The sequence below is a fragment of the Crotalus tigris genome, unplaced genomic scaffold (genome assembly GCF_016545835.1).
Source record: "Crotalus tigris isolate CLP2741 ecotype Arizona unplaced genomic scaffold, ASM1654583v1 scf7180000017641.3106099, whole genome shotgun sequence".
Taxonomy (NCBI): domain Eukaryota; kingdom Metazoa; phylum Chordata; class Lepidosauria; order Squamata; family Viperidae; genus Crotalus; species Crotalus tigris.
The window spans coordinates 1,851,313-1,877,574 of NW_024096535.1; the positions used below are offsets into that span (position 1 = coordinate 1,851,313).

General features: G+C 37.0%; 1 protein-coding gene across 4 annotated transcripts in view; it reads right to left on the reverse strand.

The window, feature by feature from the left end:
• GALNT13 (polypeptide N-acetylgalactosaminyltransferase 13) overlaps positions 1 to 26,262 on the reverse strand; it is a 226,767-nt gene that overhangs the window by 54,974 nt on the left and 145,531 nt on the right. For all 4 annotated transcript variants that reach the window (XM_039335415.1, XM_039335413.1, XM_039335416.1 and 1 more), the window contains exon 7: positions 10,225 to 10,342. In XM_039335415.1, the coding sequence (XP_039191349.1) occupies positions 10,225 to 10,342 (118 nt within the window). The remainder of the gene's footprint in view (positions 1 to 10,224; positions 10,343 to 26,262) is intronic.

Consider the following 26,262-nt stretch of genomic DNA (forward strand, 5'->3'; position numbering starts at 1 on the left):
TCCAGTCAAAGAGCTGATTTCAAAATACATGTTTTAGCCGAACTGGGTCAAAACTGGGAGGCAGACAAGTTCACCATGTTGTTAAGATGCTCAGTTCAACTCTACTTACTATATATTTGTACTGAAGGGCTGCATATGATTAAGGATCTATTTTAAACAAAATGTTTATCTATTAAAGCATTTGACATTCCAATGGAACACTGCTACAGTTTTAAGGAAAGAGTTGAACCTCAAAAGATGATTGGTATTAATGGAAATGTTGCTATAGCAACTGATTGCAGACTTTGCTTAATTAGAGTGAAAGCAATTAAACAGAAGTTAATTAGTATACCAAGAGAAGTAGTTGGGTTTGGTCATAAGAGCATCAAAACACATTTCCCATTTCACAGATAAAGTACAAGCAATCATGTCAATGTGAGAACATGATTAGCTTTTGGGGTACCACAGGAAATTGGGGGTGTGGGGTTTTTTTTTGGGATGGGTGACTTTTTGATCATAGTCTGTCCTATCAGAAGGGCTGTATATAATTCTAAAGCTGTAACAGAAATTCACAGGATATTGTAAATAGACTTCAATAGTGCTGCTCATATATTCTTACGATTAAAGAATAAATGTTGGGAAATGGATAGCACAGCTAATTACCAACAAGATTTTGAGCTGACTGCAGAGTGACATCATTGCAAGACCTTCTTCAGTTTCCTCTGCTGAATACTAAAGGGAGAGAAAATTTTCTGCGGATTACTTTCAACATGGAACTTCATCAGACTAGGCCTCATAACTTACACTCTCAGTTACTGGAGATTCATCTATTTATTTGGGACAATTGATTCACTACATTCTTTGGTTCTCCGCTGTATTATGCTTGGCTTGGTTTACAGGGCTGCTTGCTAAATTATTTCATCTTACTTATATTTCATTTGCCAGGCAAAGCCGCACTTTGTTATTGGATGTCTGATGTCTTATATTTTGCTGTGATTGCTTTGACATTTTCATGACTTATCTGAAAGAATAAGAAATGTTGGAGGCAATGCTGGTTTGGGGTCTAGGGCTTGAAAAACTGCAGCAGAATATCAATATTTCTATATAACAGGAATGATTTTGTTGTAATTTATTTGTTAATGAAATCTATATGGTTGCCCATCTAGCCAAAAAAATAAAACATAAAATAAAAACAAAGAATTCCTTCAAAGCAAATAATCAACTAGAACTACTTTGGGGCTCAGTACAACCACAAAACCAGTGAAGGAACGCACACTTGTGCCAGAGCTCCTCTGATAACATCCCAGCCCCAAGGGCTGGGGGAAATTCATGGCCTTGTGAGAGACCAATATAGTGCAGACTACCTGTGTTACAGGTTGTCCTCGGCCATTCGTTTAGTGACAGTTTGAAGTTACAATGGCACTGAAAAAGGCGACTTATGACTTTTTAATACTTACGAGCCTTGCAGCATCCCCCAGGGTCATGTGATCAAAATTCAGATGCTTGACAACTAGTTCCTATTTATGATGGTTGCAGTATCTTGGGGGGTCATGTGATCATCTTTTGTGAGCTTCTGATAAGTCAATGAGGGAAGTCAGATTCACATTCCACAACCGTGTTATTAACTGAACAACTACAGTGATTCACTTAACAAAAGCGTGTCAGGAAAGATCGTGAAATGGGACAAAATTCATTTAGCAACTGTCTTGCTTAGCAAACAGAAATGTTGAGTTTAATTGTGGTTGTAAGTTGAGGACTTACTGTGACGTATTGTTATTATTAAGGACATTTTTCTGATTGGTGATCCTAATTTTCTATAGGTTTAGAGCAGGGGCATCAAATTTGCAACGTCATGTGACGTGTCGTGACGTATCGCGACTTTTTTTCCATTGCCAGCAATGGGGTGGGCGTGGTTTTGGCATGATGCATCTGGCCTGTGGGCCAGCAGTTTGATGCCCCTGGTTTAGAACATGTGTTTCAAGTATGGGCACCTGATCCCAGTCCTGATGCAAGGCAATCCCTGATGGTGGGAATGTAATCAGTCAATCAGGCTGGCCATTTTTGGGATTAGAATATGGCTGTCGATTAAGTGCAGTTTGTCATTGTTAAAATTAGCTTGAGCTGGAAACTGAAAATAGAAAGAATATTGGAATATTGGCCAAGAATGCTGTCTTGGATATGAACTGCTATGGACAGTCTAGGGACACTTAGTTATGTGAAATTTGTGCCGTATCTGTAATTTCATGCTCCTACCTCTGACAACTCAATATCCTTCAACATAAAGACTCAAAAATCTCTTTTGACATAGAAATGTTGCATCTCAGCTTTTAATTATTGATTGTGAAGATAAACAATCATTCGCATGATGATGTTTCTTTTCATTTGGGAAAGTTAAGTATGGTTGCAGTATGAAAATACTGTATGAGACCATTATAATACAACACTTACAGCACATAATCATCAAGCAATAAGGAATTATTCCTTTTTCACCCCAGCTGTTGTTTTTTAAAAGAATTCTCACATTTATTCATAGTAATTATATATCTTCTCTCACAGCAGAGATCCTAATTCCATAAGCACATCAGAAAAACATTTCCCAGAATGATTTATAGTGCAATATTATTTAAGATTCTTCCTGTGCTTTTCTTTTCCAAAATGTTAGTCTTCAAAAGTAGCTGACATGTCAAAATATGAAAATATATCAAAATGCCAAATGAAGAAGCAGAAACAAATAAAAAAAAATCCAAAATGACCATACATTTTAAGCAACATCAGAGCCAAATGGTTAGTAAAATACGTTTGCAAAGTTTCCATTCCAGCTCCCTCAAGGCTTTATACTTCCACCTCTGATGCAAAGTCAATCAATCTGTATTACAGGGATTCATGATCACTGTAGCATGCTGCTCATGATTATGTGTAAGAGATAGCTCAATGTCAACTAGCAGAAGAAAAAGCTGCTTTTTTTTTTTTTTTGAAGGCCAGCTCTCAAATTCATCCCAAAAGATTTCCAGAGGGATGCATTTACAGAAACGGCCATAAAAGCATTAGTTCACATTTCAGCTAAATATCCGTGTTTACTTTCATGCTCAAATATGCTTTAATCCAGAAAACTTTTTTTAAAAAAACACACACAAAACAATTGGATTTCCAAACAGACTCAATGCTTCACTATTCCCAAAATAAAATAAATGTGACCATTTCTGTCTTGTTTTTAAAGATTTTTTTTAAAAAATCACTTCATGCCTGCAGTAAGTCCTTTATATTTTGCAGTTCATTCTTTATTCTCTTTGTGTTTACAGGTTGTCCTCATTTAGTGACTATCTTGTTTAGTGATCATTCATAGTTACAATGACAATAAACAGTAACTTTGTAACCAATCCTCACATTTACAACGTTCACAGGTCTATAAAGCACAGGAAAAGTGAGCTAAGATCATAAATGCAGTCATGGTTTCACCCAGGAAACACTTTGTTTAACAACAAAGTCACCAAACGAGAACTCCCTGTAATGTTCTATGTAATATATGTGATATTATGATAGGTTCAGTTTCTATAACTTCCCCACTATTCACCATTCCCAAAAGATAATAGTGTTGTGATTGAAATACACTGAGAACAATTCAACCCTGAAGGAGTAGAAATGGCTTCCAGCTTGAAAGTCAGTTTTTGGTGGTTTAATCTCACTGCATTCCCGTTGCCAAGAAAAAAAACTTTCAAATGTTGGTATACGAACCGCTACAACACTGAAATGCATCTTGTCAGTCACAGTTGGGCTGATGAATATATAATAAAAGAGTTTTTGCTTCATTTTTTGCAGATGTCTTAAGATCTATAATACTCTGGAAGATAAACTCAATTTCTTTTTATTCCTAGTTTCTGATTCTAAGCTTCTAAAATCAGCAACTTGCTTCCCTGGGTCTTCATCAATGCTGCTTATTCTCAATATCATTTCTTTTTTTACAGAGCTGTCTACATAATGTGTGCTTCTCTGATTTGAGCAGTTCATCCCATTATTATTTTTCTTAAAGAGCAGATATGCAGAGAAAGGTGGGAGGGAAACAGGTTCCCTCTCTGGGCAATTTATTACTTAAGATTTCTTAGGCAATAAGAGCCCAGCAAGGTTGCAAATCTTCTAGCTAGAGTATTAATGGCTCACATGGTAACAGTTTCTTGAAGCAAAAAAGCAAAAGCAATAAGCTTGGTATGTAGTTTATCCCACAAACCATGTACTTATAACGCCACTGGTTTTTCAGTTTGCTCGCCTTATTATTATTATTATTATTTTCAAATTAAGACTATAAATATCTATAGAGTTCCAACTTCTAAAAATAGTTCCAATTGCTCCTGCAAATTATACTCAAATTACAATACTCGTCTCTAATGCTTAAAATGGTACTTGGGAGTATATCTACATCTCCCTGTTTGCTAAACTCTCCTTAATATAAGCCGAAAGCAATATGCCCTGATTTTTTTTTTTTAAAAAAAAGTTAGGCATTTAGTAGAAGTTCTAATGTGGCTAACCAAGCATAGGACGTTTCCAGATGAAGATAACTAAAATTAAAAATGTAAATAGAAAATAACCCTAAACCGCTTCCTGTCATCCCTACAATCTTCTCTCTTTACATTAAGATTTGGGAATGGGTGAGGGTTCAAATTCATTCTCAACCCACTGGATGACTTTGGACTAGTTCCTCTCAGTTCAATCTATTTTTAGGTTTTTAAACCTAAACATTTGAAAGGATTTTTGTTATGGATCAAAATTGGAGGAAGGAATAGTATGCATGCCTCCTTGAGTTTCTGGAGCAGGGGTAAGATATACATCAAACATATACATATTAACAATAAACGTTGCAGTGAGCTCAGATGTTATGGAAAATATACAAAGCAAAGAGGGCTTTTGACTTCCATGTGAATGACAGAGTAGAGGATTTCTACAATCTTCTGTACAGAGGTTTTTTTTTTAAAAAAAGGAAAGACCCTATACTGTCTGATACGAATATTAGATTAGTAAAGATATCACAAAAGAAACTTAGATTCAAGCCACTTTAGCTACTGGAAATGGAAAGCTCAGTTGTCTGCTTTTGTGTGATTTGGGCAGTCGTTAAGCAATTTACTTTACATGCCTTCATGCAGAAATATGATTGTGGTTTGATTCAAAGCTGTGTCATGCTAAATTACCTCTGGAGTCTTTTGATGCTATTCTTGCCTCTTCTGTCATGTAATAGGTGCATTTGAGTAAAAAGACAGACTTTTTTGTCCTCAGATCATCATTAAAGGGAAGAAGGGATAGTCAAACGGGGGGGAAAAAATCCAAGTGTGTTCCATTTTTTAAAAAACTGAATAATGGTGTAGCTAAAGCAGTCCAAAATAAATCTTTAAATACAGAACAATAGCTTGTTATTTCACAATAATATTCTGCAGGATCATACTTTCAAGCACTTAAATCACAGAAGTAATAACATTTTTACATCAATATTATATGCAGGTTAAATGTATAAGACATATAAGATCGTAAGAAGATTCCTCAGTCAAAATGCTATCTACTATAGCTCCCAGTAGCAACCAGAAATCTCTGAGAAGACCCAAAAGTAGGATATGTGCATATATCACCCAAATATAAAACAACTGCTAATCAGAAGCAAATTAAGCACCTATAATCAGGATGAGTGGAAAGTATCCTTAGGCTTTATCAGTCATAGCTTATAGAATTTGGTGTGGTCCTGGGCAATGAAGAAACTCTCTAACTGTTGCTTGAGTGGCCACCCATTATGCAGAGTGGGATAATGCTGGGAGTGTAAAAGAGAAGCAATCTGTTTTAGAGTGGATATTAAGATAGGCTAGTTGTCTAACTAGCATTTCATTGAGGGCCGCATCAGCACTGCGGTTGCCCTCGGGGGTGGGTGGGTGTGGCCAGAGTGGGTGTGGCCTACTGGGTGGGCGTGGATGGAGTGGGTGTGGCCTACTGGATGGGCATGGCCAGCTCTACATTGTTCACATCAAGGGTGACTGTGGGGCCTGGGCAGGAATGGGACAGATCTGAGGGTCTCTGGCAGAAGGGGGTGGAACTGGGGCAAGCGCCAAGGCATGGTCCATTTCTTCATTCCTCACAAAGGGTGACACCTCCCCAGCATGCACCCAGGGGGGCGGGGCCGACAGCAGGGGCTGGTTCCTCGGTGCTTCTAGATGGCCTTGTGGAGCTAAGACTGAATGCATTTCAGCATAGATGGCCACCACAAAATTGTACATTGGCTCCCGGCCGGCCTGGGCCAGGGCCAAGGCAGCAGGGGCTGTTCCCTCACTGTTTCCAGGATGACTTCGCGGACCACATGAAACCGCATCCAGCCCCTGGGCCTTGTGTTTGACATGTCTGATGTAGGGTATGCTTACCACCACAAAAATAACTATTTCCTTGAATGTCTGTTTCAAAGATCCTTATGGAAGATAAGAGGAAACCTCTAATGAACAGGACAAATATGGCCCATATAAATGTTTCACCTGGCCAGGCAACTCCTTCTTCTCAAGCTGTACCTCTAGTGAAATTTCAATACCCAAGTCCCCAGAAAGAGTAATTAAAGACTTTTATCTCTAATTACAGATAAGAATTAGAGATATTAGTATTCAAAAATGTCTCCTAGCTGAATTGCTCACAACAGAAACGGTTTCAGAGAACTTCTGTAGGACGATCTGAGCAATTTCTCTATACCCCTTCCTGTGCACAGAAAAGGACATTTCTTCCACGGGAAGAAAAAGATTATGGATGATTGCAATTGTTCATTTTCTCAAGTCTGCCTTTCTTTATTTCCCCTTGGTTATATGCCCATTCAGGTAGAAACTCTTAAGTAGCTAAAAATTTCCCAACACAGTAATTAGGTTTAAAACAGCTCAAATTAAGTAAAACCCAATCCACTTCGCACCCTCTATTCCAGGAACAGCTAGATTCGTACTCCTATTTTATTCCCAAAGGATTCATGGAAGAGTCAAGCCTTGATTATCTTCTGAAGTACTTTAATTCCAGAGGTAGAGGGCCATGATATTAAAAGCTCATCTCTAGCTCCCCTCTCATTGACACTCCTGAGAAGGAGGCATAATCTAACCAGAGGGCAGAGGCACGCTGAACAGGCAACCTTAGAGACACCTTTATCCAAAGCCATAAAGGGCATTCTAGATCAGTAGTTCTCAACCTTTTTAATGCCGCAACCTCCCCCCAACCGGTCATAAGTCGAGAACTACTCAACCGGTCGTAAGTCGAGACTACTCAACTGGTGCAACACCATTTGTAGAATGGGACTTTTGGCGGGCTCAGCAGGGCAGAGACAGCCTGGACAATTCCTATTGGCTTTTGAAAGCCAATAGAATTAGATTCTATTCAAGAGAGTCTATTCTATTGGCTTTCAAAAGCCAATAGAATAAAAGGGAGTAGCACAGCTAAGGAAAAGGGGGAAAAAATGGCGGACTGCCTTGTTTGGCGACCCCCGTGAAATGGTCGTTCGACCCCAAATGAGGTCCCGACCCACAGGTTGAGAACCACTGTTCTAGATCATAATCAGCACCTTGAACTGTATCCAGAAGCTTATTAGTAACCAATGCAACTCCTACAATAACAGTCTCAAATGGATAGGTAAGGCACTATTCATCAGCATGCAGGCAGCTGCATTCTGCAGCTTTCAAATGATCCTCAAGAGAACTCAGTGTACACCAAATTTCATTAATCTACACTGAAGTGACAAAGGCATGAGTGACTTCCAATGTAGACTCTTGTTCCAAAACAAGCAAAATCAGCGAATAACTAAAGCTGTGAAAATAATCTCCTGTGACAGTCTCTATCTGCTCTTTCAGTAGGAGCTAGGATCCAGGAGAGCCCAGATTGTTAGGCTGCTCTACAGACATTTTGTCTAGCATCAAAGATACATTTCTTCTAGAATATGAAAGCTTCTGAATCAACAGTCTCTCCATCTAGTTAGGGTTGAATCTAAGTGTGTTTCTCCTCTCCAGATTATAACAGAGGTCATACAGAGAATCCTATAACATGGAGAAAAGATGGCTGCAAAGATAGGTGGACAGACTTTCAAATATTTTCTTATGAAAATTATCTCTATTTTTTTTTTGGCCTGGGTATTATAATCTCTTATTTGAATCAATCTGGCTCAGCATTCCAGGTAACAAAGTGATACTACTAAAAAGGGAGTAAAATGCACAACATTCACAAACAATAGCACAATTATGCTCCAATCTGTATAGTAGTCTGGAGTGAATAGATCTCATCATTTTAAATTACAATGCACCAAATAGAATTCCCTAAGAATCCCCAATCACTTGATTGCACCTAAGAGTCAAAATAGCTCCTTGATATACCACATATGCAATGAGTTTCACACATTCATCCATTTTATGACTTCTAGTCTAAAAATAATAGAACAACTGGCCAGTGCGTTCCTCACTTTATATTCACCAGAAATAAAAATGGGTGCATTCTGCCTATATATGTAGTTTTCTATATACTTTTTTTGATAAAATAAAGGAATGAAAATATCATAAGAATAAGTGGCAAGACATGGGCAGCACGCCTGAGAGCTGATTGTTCCATTAGATGAGTCATTATGAAAACGAGAGTATTTTAAATACTGTAGCAAAATATCTATAGTCCGTCATTTATTAGTGTATATTATTCCCTCTTACACTCATTTTAAGATCAATTTTCTGATTTATTTAAGATTACTTATAAACTCAAGAAGTTTTCATCATTTCATTTCTGTCATAGGTTTTACAGAAGACTGAAATGTTAGTTTCAAACTCAATCATTTGGAAATATAATTCCTATTCCTAAAACACAATTTAAGAATGTTACTATAAGTACATGACAAATCATTAGGAAGCTTTGCCTTCTAGTACCCTTTAAGCTACATGAATAAATTATTTAAAAAAATGAACAGTTAAATAAATGCATGTATGCATATGTATTTGTTTTGTTATTTATTGTTTCTTTTATTTGTTAAATGTATAGAGTGCCTATTGTCCAAGGAGTTCAAGACATGTATTAGCACTTCTTTCTCGTGTTTTTCCCATAATTATGTTGACATAGATCAGACTGAGAAAATGGCTAATCTGTATACATTTAATTAATCAATCCCAAACAGAGATCTTCCATGGCTGACGGAAGACTTAAATCTAGGTCTCCCCAACAACCTGACTCTCATCCTTGTGTTGGGAAAGCAATCCATGAAGAATTTCCTTTATTTCAGCATGCACAACAGTAGTAAGTGAAATCTTCTTAGCAAAGAAATTATCTCAGCTCCATATATAAAATTAGTATACATTTAGGAAAACATTCAAAGATAAATCAGCAGATATTTAGGAAATTGGCATGAGAAATTAAAGATATGCTTGGGAAATTTTTAGAGAAAAAGGTACACATCAATAGAAGAGAATATTTGTAGTTCAGTGTTGAACTGTGGGTCCTTGGTACTCTCTAAGTTTGGTTGTTTTCTTGCAGACATTTCTTGCAGATAGCATACTGATGATGTTACCTAGTTTGGTAATGAAACATCTGCAAGAAAACAACCAAGCTCAGAGAACACCAAGGACCCCAAGTATATACCAATGGAGGAAAGCAAAATGGAACTGTTTCATAGGCAGCATAAAAGAAATACACATACTATAGGACACCCACGTTATGTGTATTTAATCCATAATCTGATGATGGTTATGCATGTTCCATGCCAATCCTCATTTGCTCCCACTTGCTGAGAAGTCATGAAGTTAAGTAACAAATGGGCATATGCAACACTGAGCAGATAAGATTAATAATGACTGATGGGCCTCTAGTCTACATCATACAATTTTTAGATACCCAAAGCTTCAAAAGCAATGTGATGTGTTGCATAGTGTGGAAAAAAACGAAACAAAAAACCCATGGCACTAAAACTGAAGGATGAAATTGAGCTCAAGACAATCCATGAACAGAAGGCTTCACTCAGCAGAACAGAAAGTAAGAGGATTCCTTATTTAGTGGGAATCCAGAAAGAGCAGAGAAGGAAACTGAACAGTAAGTACATTTGCCCCGATTCAGTTTTGCTGAATGAAGCACTCTATGGAAGACGCTCTTCATTTGGATTGTCTTCCTAATTTCAAGTCAAAGTAGAGATTTCATTTAAGATGAACAAAATTAAAACATCCCTATCTTAAACGTTAACATTTTTTAACAGAAAATCTGCCAGTTATTACAAAAGGAAATAAAATGGAAAATTACCCTAAAAGACATTTCAAGATTCTCTCCACCCCAGATATCCATTCCTGCATCGTATGTTCCTATCTCTTCAAAGTAGTTTCTGTCAATAGAAAATAAGCCACCAGCCATAGTAGGGGTCCTAGTTGAAAACAAAAGAAAAAGGAAAAAATGGAAAAGGAAAATATTTTTTGAAAGATACTTTGTGGAATTTAAATAAAGTGATACTGTAGCACATATCTTCCAAATATATATAGACAGAATTATATTTCATTTATCAGAAGTTGAAGGTGTAGTATTAAGTTTAATAATGTTGAACATTTTCATTTTCTACCTGTATTCTAAAAGTAGCCAATTCATGCACACATTTAAATTTCCTAAAAAAATATTTCTTTTAAATTATAGTAATATAATGTAAGAAATGGAATACTGCATCTTTAAATAAAATCTAAACTTTTAAAAGTGATGAATTACCAAGAACACAATTTTATAGGCTTATAAATGTCTGAAAAAAACAAACAACAAAAAAAGACCAGGTAATAATCATGTATATACAACTGCCAATAATCCAATGTCTGAAAATGTTCATTATTCTTTTTAAAACATTTATATTTAATTTCTATAAAATCCTTTTAGAAATGTATACATTCTGCCAAGCGCACAGATTTTACATTAGGACTGCATTACTGAAGCATTAGAATAAGGAACCTGCTGTATTCCATTTGATGGGTTTGATTACTTCATTCTTTTGAACAGTAAAATATGCATTCTAAAATCAAAACTGCACAGCAGAGGATGCAACTATGTCCAACTTTAGTCAGCTGATTTTTATTGAATTCTATTGATTTATCAAACTATATCAGGCACACATTTTGATGAAGCAGCATGTTAGAATTTTTTGTTACGATACAGAGAGAACTTGCTAAATAGAAATTGTTTAAAGAAGCAGGGTGAATAATCCCTATGGTCATAAAGGGAGGAAATGGGTTATATTTCCTTACTTTTGATAGTACCAAGAGAAGACTTTCATTTATAAACATACAAAAACTCATGCACAGTGACAAATGCCCCACACTTGTGTAAAAGATCAAAACATAATTTATATGAGTTATTCAACGGATTTCAGTGAAACAGATTCTCTTGAACTACTACATTTTATGTCACCCAAACAGATTTCTTTCAAGTCAATTCTGCTTTGAATGTTCTCCCTGGCCTCTAGAACAGACTGGACTGGGGGACAAAGGAGGGGAACCTGTTCTGTCAGCAGGCAGATTGTGCTGGAGACATTTCTTACATATATAGTCAAATCGTTGTTTGTTTACCCAGTTTTGTTTTAATAGCTTCAGTGGGTTCTACTTCAAGAACAGTCTGTTCCATCCATAGGCCTTGCTTCGTAACTGGAACTACAGATAAGCCACGCATGATGTGCTCTTGATAAACACAGTCCCACAATTTTATTCACTAGATTACAGGAAGCATTTATGTAACTATGCATTCAAATGTATTATCTTGACCACCGAGACTTATGTTTTCCTGTTCAAATGCAGCCATGGATCTCTACTTCCCTAAATGCATAAATGGGAAAACCTTAAAGCTAAATTTACATTTGTGCTTTTAGATCCATGGCTACATTTGAACAGGAAAACATAAGGGTTAGTGGTCAAGATAATAAATTAATTATGCTCAGTCTAGTGGTGAAGGGTTCAGGCTAGTTCAAGCTTAGGTACAAAGAGCTGGATGACTTTGGGCCAGTTACTCCATCTCAGCTCTAGGAAGAAAGCAAAGGCAAGACACTTTTGAAACCCAAGAAAAATGAGGGGACTTGTCTAAGCAGTCACCAGGAATCAATATTGACTCAAAAGTCATCAAACAAAAAGCTATAAGAAACGCTTAAGCAAAATATGCAGATCTAAATATGGCAAAGGGAATGTCAGCAGCCCAATCCAAGAACTCAAAAATAAAATATCAGAATAAAATATCAAAACCAAAGGAAAAAACTGGGAAAGGCAACAGCAGTATTCTCCTTTGCATGTTGAATCCTGGCCTCAACAACAGGCAATCCCTATTTGAGAAAATGTTGCCCCTTTCCTTTCCCCACTTAAGTATTTCCAATAGGGGAACCAGCTTTATTTAATGTCTGACAAATAAGCTGGGTTCCAACCAGGCAGCGAAGAAGGGTAGGGGAGTCTGTTTTTACAGGCCTCAATCTGTATAAACTGGGCAATTTCCAGTGCTTTCTCTGCAGATATCTCTTTGTCATCATCCTCTGGTGTCTGCCATTTGCCTTCACCCTTTTCTCTAACCCCCACCCCTGCTCTTTCCACACAGCAGTCTTTAAGCCTAGCCAGCACTTCCAGTCAGGATCTGTGACATACTTTTGAGGAGGCTGGGGGTTCCCCCTTCACTGAATTAAAATTTATAGAAGATGCCTACCTTATTACATGAAACAGTAGTAAAATATCTAGAAAGAATTGTTAAATAAGGACAAGAAAAAAAGTCTTTGCATACGATATAATTTCAAATTTTGTTGACAACATTTGATAATGATTGACAACAACCAAAAAAGGAAACAACCTTATGGAAGGAAAGAAAAAAGGAAAGGAGGGAGGGATGATTCTAGGTACTTGCAACAATCCATAAAACATAACTAAAAACAACTGTACCTTTTCCCTCAAGCACAGACCAAATATCCTCCTAGCTCCACTTCTATCCTGCCCAATGTTTGGGGGAAGAGGTAGATCTTCAGAGTCCTTTAGAGGCCTAAAAAGGTAGAGATCCCTCAGATCTCAGGTGGGAGGCTGTTTCAAAGGGCTGGGGATTTCACTTAACATAATCATGGTGGTGGTGGTAGTGGTGGTGGTGGTGATGGAGGAGGAGGAGGAGGAGGAGGAATCAAAACAAACTGATCACTGAAATGAAAGAACCTACGCTTTTGGGATAACAATACTTGACAATGACTCCAGTGACAGATTTTAATTCAGAGAACCTGGACTAAGTGATGGGACTGAATGGGACAAGAGCATTAATTTCCTAGAGAAGACGTCTAGAACACTTTGAGTCCATTAGCTCCTGTTCTATATAATTTCATTTAAGACCATTTATGGCCCCAAGGATCAGCAGCGGAATAACAGTAAAAGGATTTGACGACTGGGGAAAATTCATATTTGGTTTTTTTTGCATCACTGGTAACTCATCCGTTTTAATGAATATTAAACTTATACTATGCAAGCTTGAGACCTTTGGGCAGTAGGCAGATATAAATATTCTGAATAAATTATATTTCATTTCATTTAAACAATTATTGGCATAGCATAATGGGCCTCAAGAGATTTAAAATACAATTGAACTTGACAACCAAACTGTTATTCATTAAGGAAATAAAATTGGATGCATAAACCAGTTCTAAAATGTCACTGTTACTATCATTACTACGAATGGCTAAATGCTCAATTTTTTTTCTCTTTTATGTTTTCAAGGCTCAATAGATCAGTAAACATTATGACAAAATTCACACTGGCAGCAGCTTGTGTCATACGACGAAAGAGAGAGAGAGAGAGAGAGAGAGAGAGAGAGAGAGAGAGAGAGAGAGAAGAATTGTCAAGTAAAATAATACTTTTAATAACTTTGAAGAGACATTTTAAATACTTCAAATGTGAATGACTGTATATATCTGAAGGCTTTTTGTACCAGCAATTCAATGCAAGATGCTATACATCTCTTTTGCCTCTTGAGTGCCTTAAGATTTTATTCTGCCCATTGTGGGTTGTTTTTTTTTTTTACCAAAAGATGAAATTATTCAGAAGTTCAAGTTTCATGTTATAAATATGCACACGACATATTGTTTTCATCTATGAATGTAATGAAGGCTGGGGGAGGGATGAAATAGCTTTATATGAAATAACCATCTTTTTTTTCCATAGGTCCTTGCTTGTTTGCTTCAATTTCTTCTAAAATACTTTTGACTTTATTTGGTCCTCTTGCTCTGAGATCTGTTTTGGGGGAGGTTTCAGCTTTTACATGGCATAGGTCATTAAAGCTTCAGAACGCAATAATCAACTGCCATAACCCAATTAAGTGCAAGTAGTCCTCACTTAGGACAACAGTTGGGAGCAGAATTTATTTTGCTAAGCAAGGTGATTGTTACGTGTGAAATGCACCCGATTTTACGGCCTTTTGCATCACAGTTGTTAAGCAAATGAATGCAGTTCTTCAGGGAATCTCACAGTAGTTAAGCAAAAGCCTGTGGCTTCTCCCATTGACTTTGTTTTGTTGGGAGGCTGGCCAGGAAGGTTGCAAATGGTGATCGCTTGATCCCAGGGATGCTGCAAAAAGGTGTGACTACATCTCAGTTGCCAAACTTGTCTGAAGTTTGATCACATGACCATGGGGACGCTGCGACGCTTGTAAGTGCGAGGACTGCTCATAAGTCACTTTTTTTTAGTGTTGCTGTAACTTAGAAGAGTCGCTAAAGGAATGGTTATGAAATCGAGGACTACATGTAGATTAAATAATTGTGTTGCCACAAGCAACACTGGCTGAATTTGTCCAGAGTAGGAGATGACTGAAGCTGCTGGTGGTGTCCCAGTTTAATAAGATATTGGAGAGGGAGGGGCCAAGTTCCAAAAGCTCTACTTTTCTATCATGGGGCTAAAATGCCTTGAAAGATCATCTCCTTAATTAGTGCCTCCCCCTCTCCTTGAAAATAGTCTTCCAAAATTGGTATAGAGCAGGGGTCTTCAAACTTGGCCCTTTTATGACTTGTGGACTTCAACTCCCAGAATTCCTCAGCCAGGCATCCTGGCTCAGGGATTCTGGGAGTTGAAGTCCACAAGTCATAAAAGGGCCAAGTTTGAAGACCCCTGATATAGACCAAGCTTTCACAAATGAGAGCCCTAGTGTGCAAGTTGTTTACTATCAGCAGAAAATAGCATAGCTTGAAAGTTTGAAAGAATTTAACTTTTCCTAAACTATTAGGAAATATTGTGTACTGTGATTATTATTTTGGGTTTTGATTTTTTTTTTCCCAATGAGAACAGGGATCGCATGTTGGTATTTGAGGTTGTGGGCTAGTTTCATAGCAGGGAAATACTATTGCAATTTAAACTGTAATTATATTTACAACAAATGTAATAAATGATACAAACAAATGCACCATAATACACTGATAATATTTTTATTGCAACCATTTTTTTTAAAGGCCAAAGGAGGCAAAATGAATCCATGGAAGTATCTTCATTTTCAAGCACATTTTGAACTCCTCTCAAGACAAAAGTAAATTGATAAGCATAGCTCTAAGTTTTGGAGTGGAAATATTTGTGCCAATGGGTATTTTGATTTTGGACAATGCTACTGACAGGATAGCCTCAAATTGCCTAAACCGACCAAAATATATATCTGGAAATCAACATTGGTATCCTTGGACTGACACAGTGTGAATCCCCCAAAATCTGCCTTTTCCAAGCACATAAAAGATGCATGATGTGGATTTTATTTATTTATTTATTAATGTATACTCCACTTTTATTATTTTTACAAATAACTCAAGGTGGCGAACATATTCCAACATTTTTCTCCTCCTATTTTCCCCACAACAACAATCCTGTGAGATGAGTTGGGCTGAGAGAGAGTGACTGATTCCAAGGTCATCCAGCTGGTTTCCTGCTTTTCTAGCCTGGTTCAGACGTTAGCTACCATGTGAAGTAGCAGAGCCTGAAAGACTTTTGGAAGAAGTCAGACTGGCCTAAGCTACCATTTCATGCATACTCTTCTTAAAGTGAGTACTGCAACCAAATGGGTAAGAATTATCTGAACTAGTGCTCTTCAACATCTTCATCAATGATTTGGACGAGGGGATAGAAGACAGGCTTAGGATACAGGAGGATCTGGACAGACTTGAACACTATCTAACAAAATGAAATTCAATGGTGAATTTAACGCTATCTAACAAAATAAAATTCAGTGGTGAAAAAAGTAAGGTTCTACATTTAGGCAAGAAAAACCAAATGTACAGGTATAGTATAGGGGGTACCTTGCTCAATAGTAGTAACTGTGAGAGGGATCTCAGAGTCCTAGTGGACAATCATTTAAATATGAGCCAGCAGTGAGTGTGCTGCAGCTGCCAAAAAAGCCAACACAGTGCTAGGCTGCATTAACAGAGGGATAGAATCAAGATCACGCGAAGTATTAATACCATTCTACAATGCCTTGGTAAGGCCACACTTGGAATACTGCATCCAGTTTTGGTCACCACGATGTAAAAAAGATGTTGAGACTCTAGAAAGAGTACAGAGAAGACCAACAAATATGATTAGGGGACTGGAGGTTAAAACATATAAGGAAAGGTTGATGGAATTGGGTATGTCTAGTTTAATGAAGAGAAGGACGAGGGGGGACATGATAGCAGTATTCCAATATTTCAGGGGCTGCCATAAAGAAGAGGGAGTCAAGCTATTTTCCAAAGTGCCTGAAGGCAGGACAAGAAGCAATGGATGGAAACTAATCAAGGAGAGAAGCAACCTAGAACCAAGGAGAAACTTCCTGACAGTTAGAACAATTAACCAGTGGAACAACCTGCCTCCAGAAGCGGTGAATGCTCCAATACTGGAAGTTTTTAAGAAGAAACTGGACAGCCATTTGTCCGAAATGATATAGGATTACCTGCCTGAGCTGGGGGTTGGACTTGATGACCTCCAAGGTCCCTTCCAACTTTATTATTATTATTATTATCGATCATCGCACAGTAAGCCAGATGTTCAGACTGGATTTGGCATTTTGTCTACCTATCGAGTCCTTACCCAGGACCTGGGATAGGCAGATGTGGATGTTTGATGGTATTACAGATATTGTCGCAGGATGGAAGCAGTTCCTAATAAGGCCGCCTTTTGCAATTAACTAATAGCGAATTTGTCAATGCCAATTGTGTTCAAGTGGTGCTCCAGTTGTTTTAGGATTGCACCCAAGGAGCCTATGACTATTGGTACTACCCTTGCTTGCTTTTGCCACAGTCTTTCTATTTCTATTTGTAGGTCTTTGTATTTTGTTATCTTCTCCAGTTCTTTCTCGTCTATTCTGCTGTCTCCAGGCACTGCCACGTCCACTATCCAGACTTTTTTGTCTTTCTTATCGACAATTGTTAAGTCTGGGGTGTTATGTTGCAGGTGCTTGTCTGTTTGAATTCTGAAGTCCCAGAGCAGTTTAATTTTATCATTTTCTATGACTTTCTCTATTTTATGATCCCACCAGTTTTTGCTTACAGGCAAATGATATTTTTTGCAGATCTTCCAATGCACCATTGTTGCTACTTTGTCATGCCGCTGCTTGTAATCAGTTTGTGCAATCTTCTTGCAACAGCTTACCAAGTGGTCCACTGTTTCTTCAGCTTCTTTGCATAGGCGGCACTTACTGTCTGTTGCTGTCTTCTCAATTTTGACTTTGTATGCATTTGGTCTTAAGGCTTGGTCTTGTGCAGCCAGAATTAGTCCCTCGGTCTCTTTCTTCAATTTTCCTGCTCTTAGCCATTGCCAGGTTTTATTATTATCTGCTTTCCCAGCTATTTTTTTCATGTATTGGCCATGTAGTGCTTTGTCTTCCCATGCCTCTATTCTGTTCTTCATTTGGTCTTTCTTGTAGGTCAGTTTGGTCTCTCCAGTAGTCAGTAAGCCTTCCTGATATACTAATTTCAGTGCATCTTCATCATTGTTCTTCAGATATTCTTATTCTTATTATTATTATTACGTAATGGAATTACTATCTAATAGATGGGCCAAAGAGATTTAGTAAGGTTCATTGTTAGAGCTATCAAGAAAAATGACACAGCTATGCTGGCTCTGTGGCATGAATAAACGAACTCCTAACATTCACTGTTCAGTGAAATAGAGAATCCAGTTAGGAATGGACATTTTTAACCACAGGGCTTGTTGGACTTACATGCAGGGAGGGAAGGAATTGCTTATGGAGCTGTCGTTAGAGGAGAAGGCTTTCATGCTGGCTGGAGTTAAAGTCCACACATCTTAAAGTTGCCCAAGATTGGGAAACACTGTCTTAAGCAGAAAGATTCTCCACAGTGTCAAGTTTCTTCTATTAAAGTTAATTCCAGCTATACCCCTAAATCTAATCACGGACGTCTCTTCTGTTTATTTCAAAGATAGTTGCAAATCTGTCTGGCATTCATTTGCCATCAACATAGATTATTTTGCTTGCCTGGAAAAGTATTACTTACACACTCTGCAGCTCTGCTTTTCATTACAGCCATTGTGATCTCAAAAGACCAAACAGCATTAAAAACCATAAAATGGCATCACCGTTTTGAAAACAAAAATACATCAATATTTGTCAAAATATAATATTTTAGTATCTTTAAATGTAGTAAATCTTAGTATTCTAACACTTAGTTTCCTGCACACTCCCTAAAAAGCATGTTCAAGAATCTTCTCTCTAAACAAAGGTCTTTGTATGCAGCCATTATCCTAGTTTACTCAGTATACAGGCAGGCATGACCACAATTGAGCCCCAAAATTTCTGTTGCTAAGTGAGACATTTGTTAAGTGAGTTTTGCCCCACTTTACGACCTTTCTTGCCACATTTGTTAAGTGAATCACTGCAGTTGTTAAGTTAGTAACACGGTTGTTAAGTGAATCTGGCTTCCCCATTCACTTTACTTGTCAGAAGGTCGCAAAAGGGGACACTGCAACTCGTCATAAATATGAGTCAGTTGCCAAGCATCTGAATTTTGATCACGTGGCCATGGGGATGCTGCAAGGGTCATGTGAAAAATAGTCATAAATCACTTTTTTCAGTGCCGTTGTAACTTTGAATGGTCACTAAATGAACTGTTGTAAGTCAAGGACTACCTGTACACTCTATGCCAGGGGTAGGCAACCTCGGCTCTTTTATGACTTATGGACTTCAACTCCCAGAATTCCTGAGTCAGCTGAGTCATAAAAGAGCCGAAGTTGCTTACCCCTACTTTATGCCCATCATTTTGCTCTAAGCTCGGACAGGAAAAAATAAAAAAGACAGATCATAATCTACAAGACCTTACTCCAGAAAAGGTTTCTTGCTTTATCAGGAGCATTCTGAGGGTATCTGAAGAGCCATCACGCCCCAATGGGACTAGCCCGTTCCACTTGCTTCGGCAGAAGGGGCCTACTGTGGACCCCATCCACTAAGGAACTCTGGCAGGTCAGGTCAAGGAGAAGAGCCTTCTGTGGAACACTCTACCAAGGAAAATGAGAACTGCATTCCGGGAGGCTATTAAAACCCTGGTTTTGCTGGTTGGCTCTGGGCTCCGAGGGAGGTGCTCATCGCTGGAAGTGATTGACAAGTAAGAAGATCTGGTTCTCATGCTGTCTAGCTCCTTGGTTCTAGCCTTTATCCAGTGCTGTAATTATAACTGTTTTCGTATTTATCTTTTTTTCATGGTTTCTAAGCCACCCAGAGTTGCCTTATTGGGGAGAGGGGTGCCATATAAATTTAATAAATAAATAAAATATACACTTGAAATTAGTTGAGTTGACTATTGAAGATTGTAAGGTAACTAAAACTAGTAAAAATGATGTTTAATCATGTTAAATGATAAAACTCTGAAACTGCTTTGAAACAAAATGACCGAATTTGCTCTGAAGTGTTTCTGAATATTTGTTTTTAACACTAAGTACTGTTTTTAAAATAGCCTAAAAGTTCTTTTCATTGCAGTGATGTGAATGGAAGTGTCTGTAAAAAGATCTAAGAGTAAATTATTTTCATTTTCTGCTGTAATTGCCTTAAATAACAATTACCTGCAGGTTTTAACAACATAGTCACTAAATTAACCTTTGCCATAAATCCTAGCAACTTCAGTAAAGCTGATATCTCCTCCACTCAGTTCCCTGATAATTTTGCAACAGTGTATCTTTGTTATTCCTTAAAAAAATACTTAATTTTTTGTCATTGAGAAGGTGAATTCCACTGACTATAAACAGCCATGCAGAATGAAAAATGGACTAATTAGAAGTGATCATTTCTATTTTTTTTTAGTTCTAACTTAGTACTACATAAAATTTATTTATGAATATGCAAATGATGATAGACATATAATGCAAATATTCCACAAAGCTGGCTCAGCAGTGCAAATAACCATATGATTGGTATGTTCAAATGAACAGTGTATAACAGGAGTGGGAAGAAAATTATACCAAACTGTGCCTCCTGTGATTTTATATATATATATATATATATTGTGATTTCTCAATGACAGAAGTAGCAGCCCAAAATTCAGTAACCTGTCTGTTTGGAACAAGCCAATGTTTTAAATACCTGAGTAGAAGTTACAAAGATAAATCAACTGTAGTATGTCAACGCTGTCTCTGACTTCTGGAAGGATCAAAACTATTAAAAATATTTCTAGAAACCTACAATTCAATAATTCCCCCTACAAATATTAGGAGAGGGATAGTAATAGAAAGTTGCATGAAATAAAATGGTGCATAAGCAAGAATAGCATTGTACCATTTGGCTGCGATTAATTCTGTCAACATTTACTTGTGTTTAAAGGAATGTTTGTGTTGAGAAAATCATTTGCTATTGAGTATAAGCTTCAGAATTTGTTTAAGTTTGATCCTCATAACACATTGGGAAGATCTGGGATTATTACAAGATTTAAATTAATGCAAGGCAGTTAGCAAAGCCTTGTTACCTTTAAGTACAAATGCCTCAAAATACTAGAGAAATCCAATAGCCCACCAGCCACATATTTTCTGAAAGGATGTAAAGGGAAACATGTGAAGATAGAGAGACATAATTTATTTAAGAGAGAAAAAGAAAACTTGTGCAAATAAAAAAAAAAGGTAATGGAATCCCTCAAGAGCTCTTGTTGAACCCTTAGCTTTAGTCTTTGTGACCTCCTCTCTTCTGTTTTCTTTTGATGTCTTATTCAGTCACTCTGTATAATTCTTCAGCATTTTTTTTAAAGATAAAACAAATATGATTTCTGGGGAAGCTATGAGAAACTGAAAACAGCTCTGCAGTGAGCAAAGATGACAACTGCATCGGAATGATAAACTGGCAAATGGAGCATCTTTTTGGAATTCCTCTCTGGACAAGGAGAGGACTCAGGACTGCCCATGCTCACTCCAGACAGTAGTTCCTTGTGAAAAGACCATAAGACAAATGGTTTCCAGTGAGTTACAACTCAGTGAGTCAAGGGAATCGCCATCTATGCCTAAGTCACAGTTCCAAGCCTTCAAAATGACACGGAACTTGTATACTTCCTTTCTTAATCTTAATCACTTAATTGCTTGTTAAATACTTTTTTGATATTAAGAACCCACAAGTTACATTACATCATGTGAATCTCCTTCAATACTTACTGGGGAAAAAAAGTTCTATGCAAGTTTAAAGACCTTAAAATTTCTTTTGGAATAAATACCAAAGAGTGATGAAAATGTTGATTTTGGAATGTTACAAATGGATTAGGGGGACAAGATTAGAAATAAGATTTTGAAAATTATTTTAAGGATCTTCCCTGTGGGGAAATGTAATTGTTTTGGGGAGAAAATTGAGTTTAAGAAAACTTCCCCAAAGAAAATACTGTTTATCAGGAAAATAAGAGTTTTTGATGGTTGAATATTAGAGGTAACTAGAAAGAATTAGCATTATAATTAAAGAAGAAGAGCCATTATAATTAAAGAAGAAGAGCCATTAATGCCAAATGGAGTAAATTATTCTAACTTGGGACAAATTTAAGGATATTCAGGACCAAAGTACTCAGAAGTTACTTTTACGATTGTCTGTTTTTAACAAGACTGAGGCAGGGGCTGATTCAAATGGGGATTTAAAAATTACAGATTACAAGAATGATATAAATAAAGATTTTATACTAGATATACAAATGAAACTGGGTGGTGTCTTAACAATTAAGAGTGATATATAAATAACACATCAGAAGAGTGACTAGAATATCTTTTTCATTTTAGATTTGCAAAAGAAATATGTTAACGCTTTATAGGACTTTCTGAGAAAAGACAGAGAAAATAGAAAGAAATTAAGTCTTGGGACTCTATATTTGCAAAGTGTTAAGAAGATATTTTAATCGCTGGGAAAGGAAGACATTCTATGATCTACTTTAATCATTTCTGCCAAATAGATGAAAGGTTAACCTTGCCAACACAGTATTTTATGTTCTGTAATTAAGAAACGTGATCAACTACTTGAATAGACACACAGAAACATTTACAATCAAATACATCTCAATTCATTATAGCTCATATGAAACACAAGAATAATCATTTTAAAGTTTGCATTCGAGCCATTTTGTTACTTCTTGAATCCTAGTATATGTAACTTATCAATATTTTTTTAAAAAAGATAGAAATATGTTCAAACATCCATATTAACAAGCATTCTTAGGTTCTTTAGCTATCTAGCTTTTTTGATATATTTTTATTTTATTGTCGTGTGAACCGCAAGTGTGCCTTTTAAGTATATGGAATAGATTCAAGCTATTAAGTGGGAAGTTGATTACCTTGATAATTATATAATGCCAAGAGCTAAACAACTCTGATTCAGGCACAATTGATTGCAGTGTTTCTTACTGAACTATCCCTGTTTTACCCAAAACCAATGCCTGGCAATGTATTATGGTTATTTATTTTCTCTTTCCTTACAAAGGAAGCTGCTATCTACAAAAATACTGCATAAGTATAGCTAATACATTGCCCTTGTTATGGTATCCCTTGACTTGGGAACCCACCAAAGTTGAATCTGGATTTAGATTCTTACAAATATTGTCTACCTATTTCAATTATACATTGAAATAGTTCTTTATTTTGGGTGCCTGTTCCTTTTTAACATTTCCATAAATATTGTTAATTAATATTCAGTAAATGGTCTAGGATATAATGAATTCAGCTTCTTCTATCTAATTTCTAAAGGCTCACATCTGGAAAATATGTGATCCAGGGTCTTTCAATATCAAAGCTCATCTGTCTCTCATACACAATTACCACCTTTTTCTAAAATAAATTTTGGGAGGATTTCAAATGCAAAAAAAATAATAATCAAAAGGTCAAAAGGAAAAAAATGACAGCAAAAGAACATCAAGGAGCCCTTTATTTCCTTGATACAATTAGCAACAGTCATGGTTGCTTTGAAATAAAGAAAATGTGTCAAGGCATCTGGTTAATCGTTTTACATACTAGAGTAAGTCTGTCACTGGGGAAAAGATGCATTTTGATGACGTGTTTCTAGGACTGCACAAAGCATTTCAAAGAGGTGAATCATAAAAATGTGTATGTGTGAACGTGGCACCATTTTAAAGGAGTAAGGCAGATTCTTCCTTTGTAAGACATGCAAACGTTGTTCCCCATTATCTGTGCATTCACAGCCATACACAAGAGACATGGAATGGCCAGGGAAGCAGATGCAATGGCAGCAACGAGGTGTGGTTTCTGCACCCTCACCAATGTCACAGTACAATGTGGTCTTTTAGAAAGACTCTGTGCTGTGTTTATTAAAGTGTCGCACTAACTCTTGTTGAAATCATTCCATGCTAAACAATTCAGAAGTCCGTTTAGCTACTCCGTATGAGAGCTTTGCATCACCTGCACAGGGCCAAGTGTATCAGACATTTCTATGCCACAGTCTTTTCAGGGTTTTGACTGGATCACTTATCATGGTGTCAATAAATTCCCCAAATGCTGTCAAAGCACAGTTGAGCTTCATTAATCTATGGGCTGCTATTTTAATACCTTCCTTCTGCTACTACACTGCGTAAGAGTCTGGTAATCTTAATGTCTATTAGGTGATGGTATACCAACTGCAACAGAATTATAAATGTTCTTCCACATATTATTCCACCCATCACAGTTAATCAAATCAACAGCAGCTACAATAAACAAGAGGAGCTAAAACATTCACACTAAGTTAAGCTTTTCTTATGATTCTTACAGGTGCTTTCTACTAAAGCACTCCAAAGTTTTGTTAAAAAATTCACACTCGTAAATGTAAGGTTCCTATATATTCCTCCCCAGGCAGCATAGCCAACTACCACAAAAGTAAATATTATTGTGAGTTGCTACTGTAATATTAGCAGAAGATTCATTTGGAAAGATTACACAAGGCTAAAATTTCATTAAATGGGATTTTATTTTAATTGAAAAGAAACTGATCTGGCCATACGATACACCCTACTTTAGAAAGATACTGCACAATGTTGCTTGTTTTGGAGGAGTGGTCTTGCTATTATGCATTTTGTTCATTTTTTGCTTTGGAATGAAGATATGAATCTCATGAACTCTGAAACTTTGCGATGGAAACTTTTGTCTATCGTAGCCAATAGGAGCACAGAAAAAAAGTATATTCTTGATAAAGTCTAAAGCAGGGGTTCTCAACCTTGGCAACTTTAAGACTTGTGGACTTCAACTCCCAGAATTCCTCAGCCAGCGTTGCTGGCTGAGGAATTGTGAGTGTTGAAGTCCACAAGTCTTAAAGTTGCCAAGGTTGAGAACCCCTGGTCTAAAGTGTGAAATTTTAAATTGCATCAAAAAAGTATACTTTCCAACTCAAATGAAGTAGCAGTTCTACTTTATGATGATCAGATTCCCTACCTGCACTGTCTCTGTTAAAGTTCACTGTTATTTTGGGAGACCTCTTGGTGAGGAATAGTGAGTCAGCAAATTTCCAAACAAGCAGAGATGACATTGTGGCCACAACAAAAAACTGGCAAGAAGGACTGGTACCACAGAACTCTCCTGGATACGGAGAGGATAGGTGATCGTCCACTTGTGTTCTAAACAGCTGCTCTTTGCAGGGGACTGCAGGATAGTAATTTCCATGGGTTTGAACACTGGGAGATGAAGGAAAGCTATCACTCTCCCAACTGGTAGGAGTTGTTTTAAGGACACTGGGTTAGCCAATTTCAAATTACTTTGGGAAATTACCTAATTAACTGTCTTAAGGCTAAAAGAGATCTTCAAAACAACAAGTTTGCAGAGCTACCTGGTCAGTTTACTTTGATTCCAGAATAAAAGAAAAAATAACTTTAAGCTTTAGAACGTAAGGAACTTCTGTAAAAAAAATGGCAAAAGGCTATATAAGACTTTAATTTGAAAAAAAAAGTTACAAATGAATTAAGGGGCCAAACAATTTGGAATGGTAGGGTTTTTGCTATAAAAGTTTGGAAATATAATTATATAAATAAATAGCACCTTCATGAGAACTAAACTTATTTAGTCTACCTTAAGTCATAACAGAAATTTGAGACTTTATGATTTCAGATCATAGGCATAAAAGGAAAAAGATAAAAAAGGTTAGTTTTGTTAGCATTGGGACAAAATGACAGAAAGTGGCTTTAAATTTTATCTACTCCAGGAGATTTTTGAAGACTGAAGCAGAAACTAGCAGCTAAGATATCAACACCATCTGCTTCTATGGATAGATTATTTCCAAAAGATGTTAAAAAAGAAATGCCAGATATAAAAATGAATGGCTTGGAAGATCTACAGGAAAAGCACTGAAACACATCTCATCTAACACGGAAATATTAGAATATAAAGAATTTGTTGAAATGCTGAAAAATTAATAAACGTGGCTTATAAAAGAGAGATGATAGCTAAAATGGAAATACAAATAATAAACCAAGAGAATGGCATGGATAAGGACTCCTTACTGGATTTACAAAACAGTTTGTCAAAGCCCTGAAGAAGCCTTTGAGATGGGTATGAGGGAATGAAGTTGAAATTGTTATATGCTTGTTTAAAAACCTGCTGCAATCATGCAGAGAAGTCCCCCCCATCCCATTTCTCTTAGACCTGTACTAACAAGCATGTAAAATTTGGTGTTCCAGCTGCTGGGCTAATTGAGCCACACACTGGTATTTTCAAGGACGTACTGACACCCTCTCCTGTCTTTGAGTTTAGAAAAGCAAATGCTAAGGCAGAATAAGGAAGAAGTGGAGGATATCAGGAAAGGTAAAGGCAAATGCCCAACAGAAGAGGAAGCAATGTCTACAGATTAGCAGCTAGTACAAACAGCAAGAGGAATTTCATTCAACTGTCAAGACCACAAGCTACAGTAAGTAGTTTATCT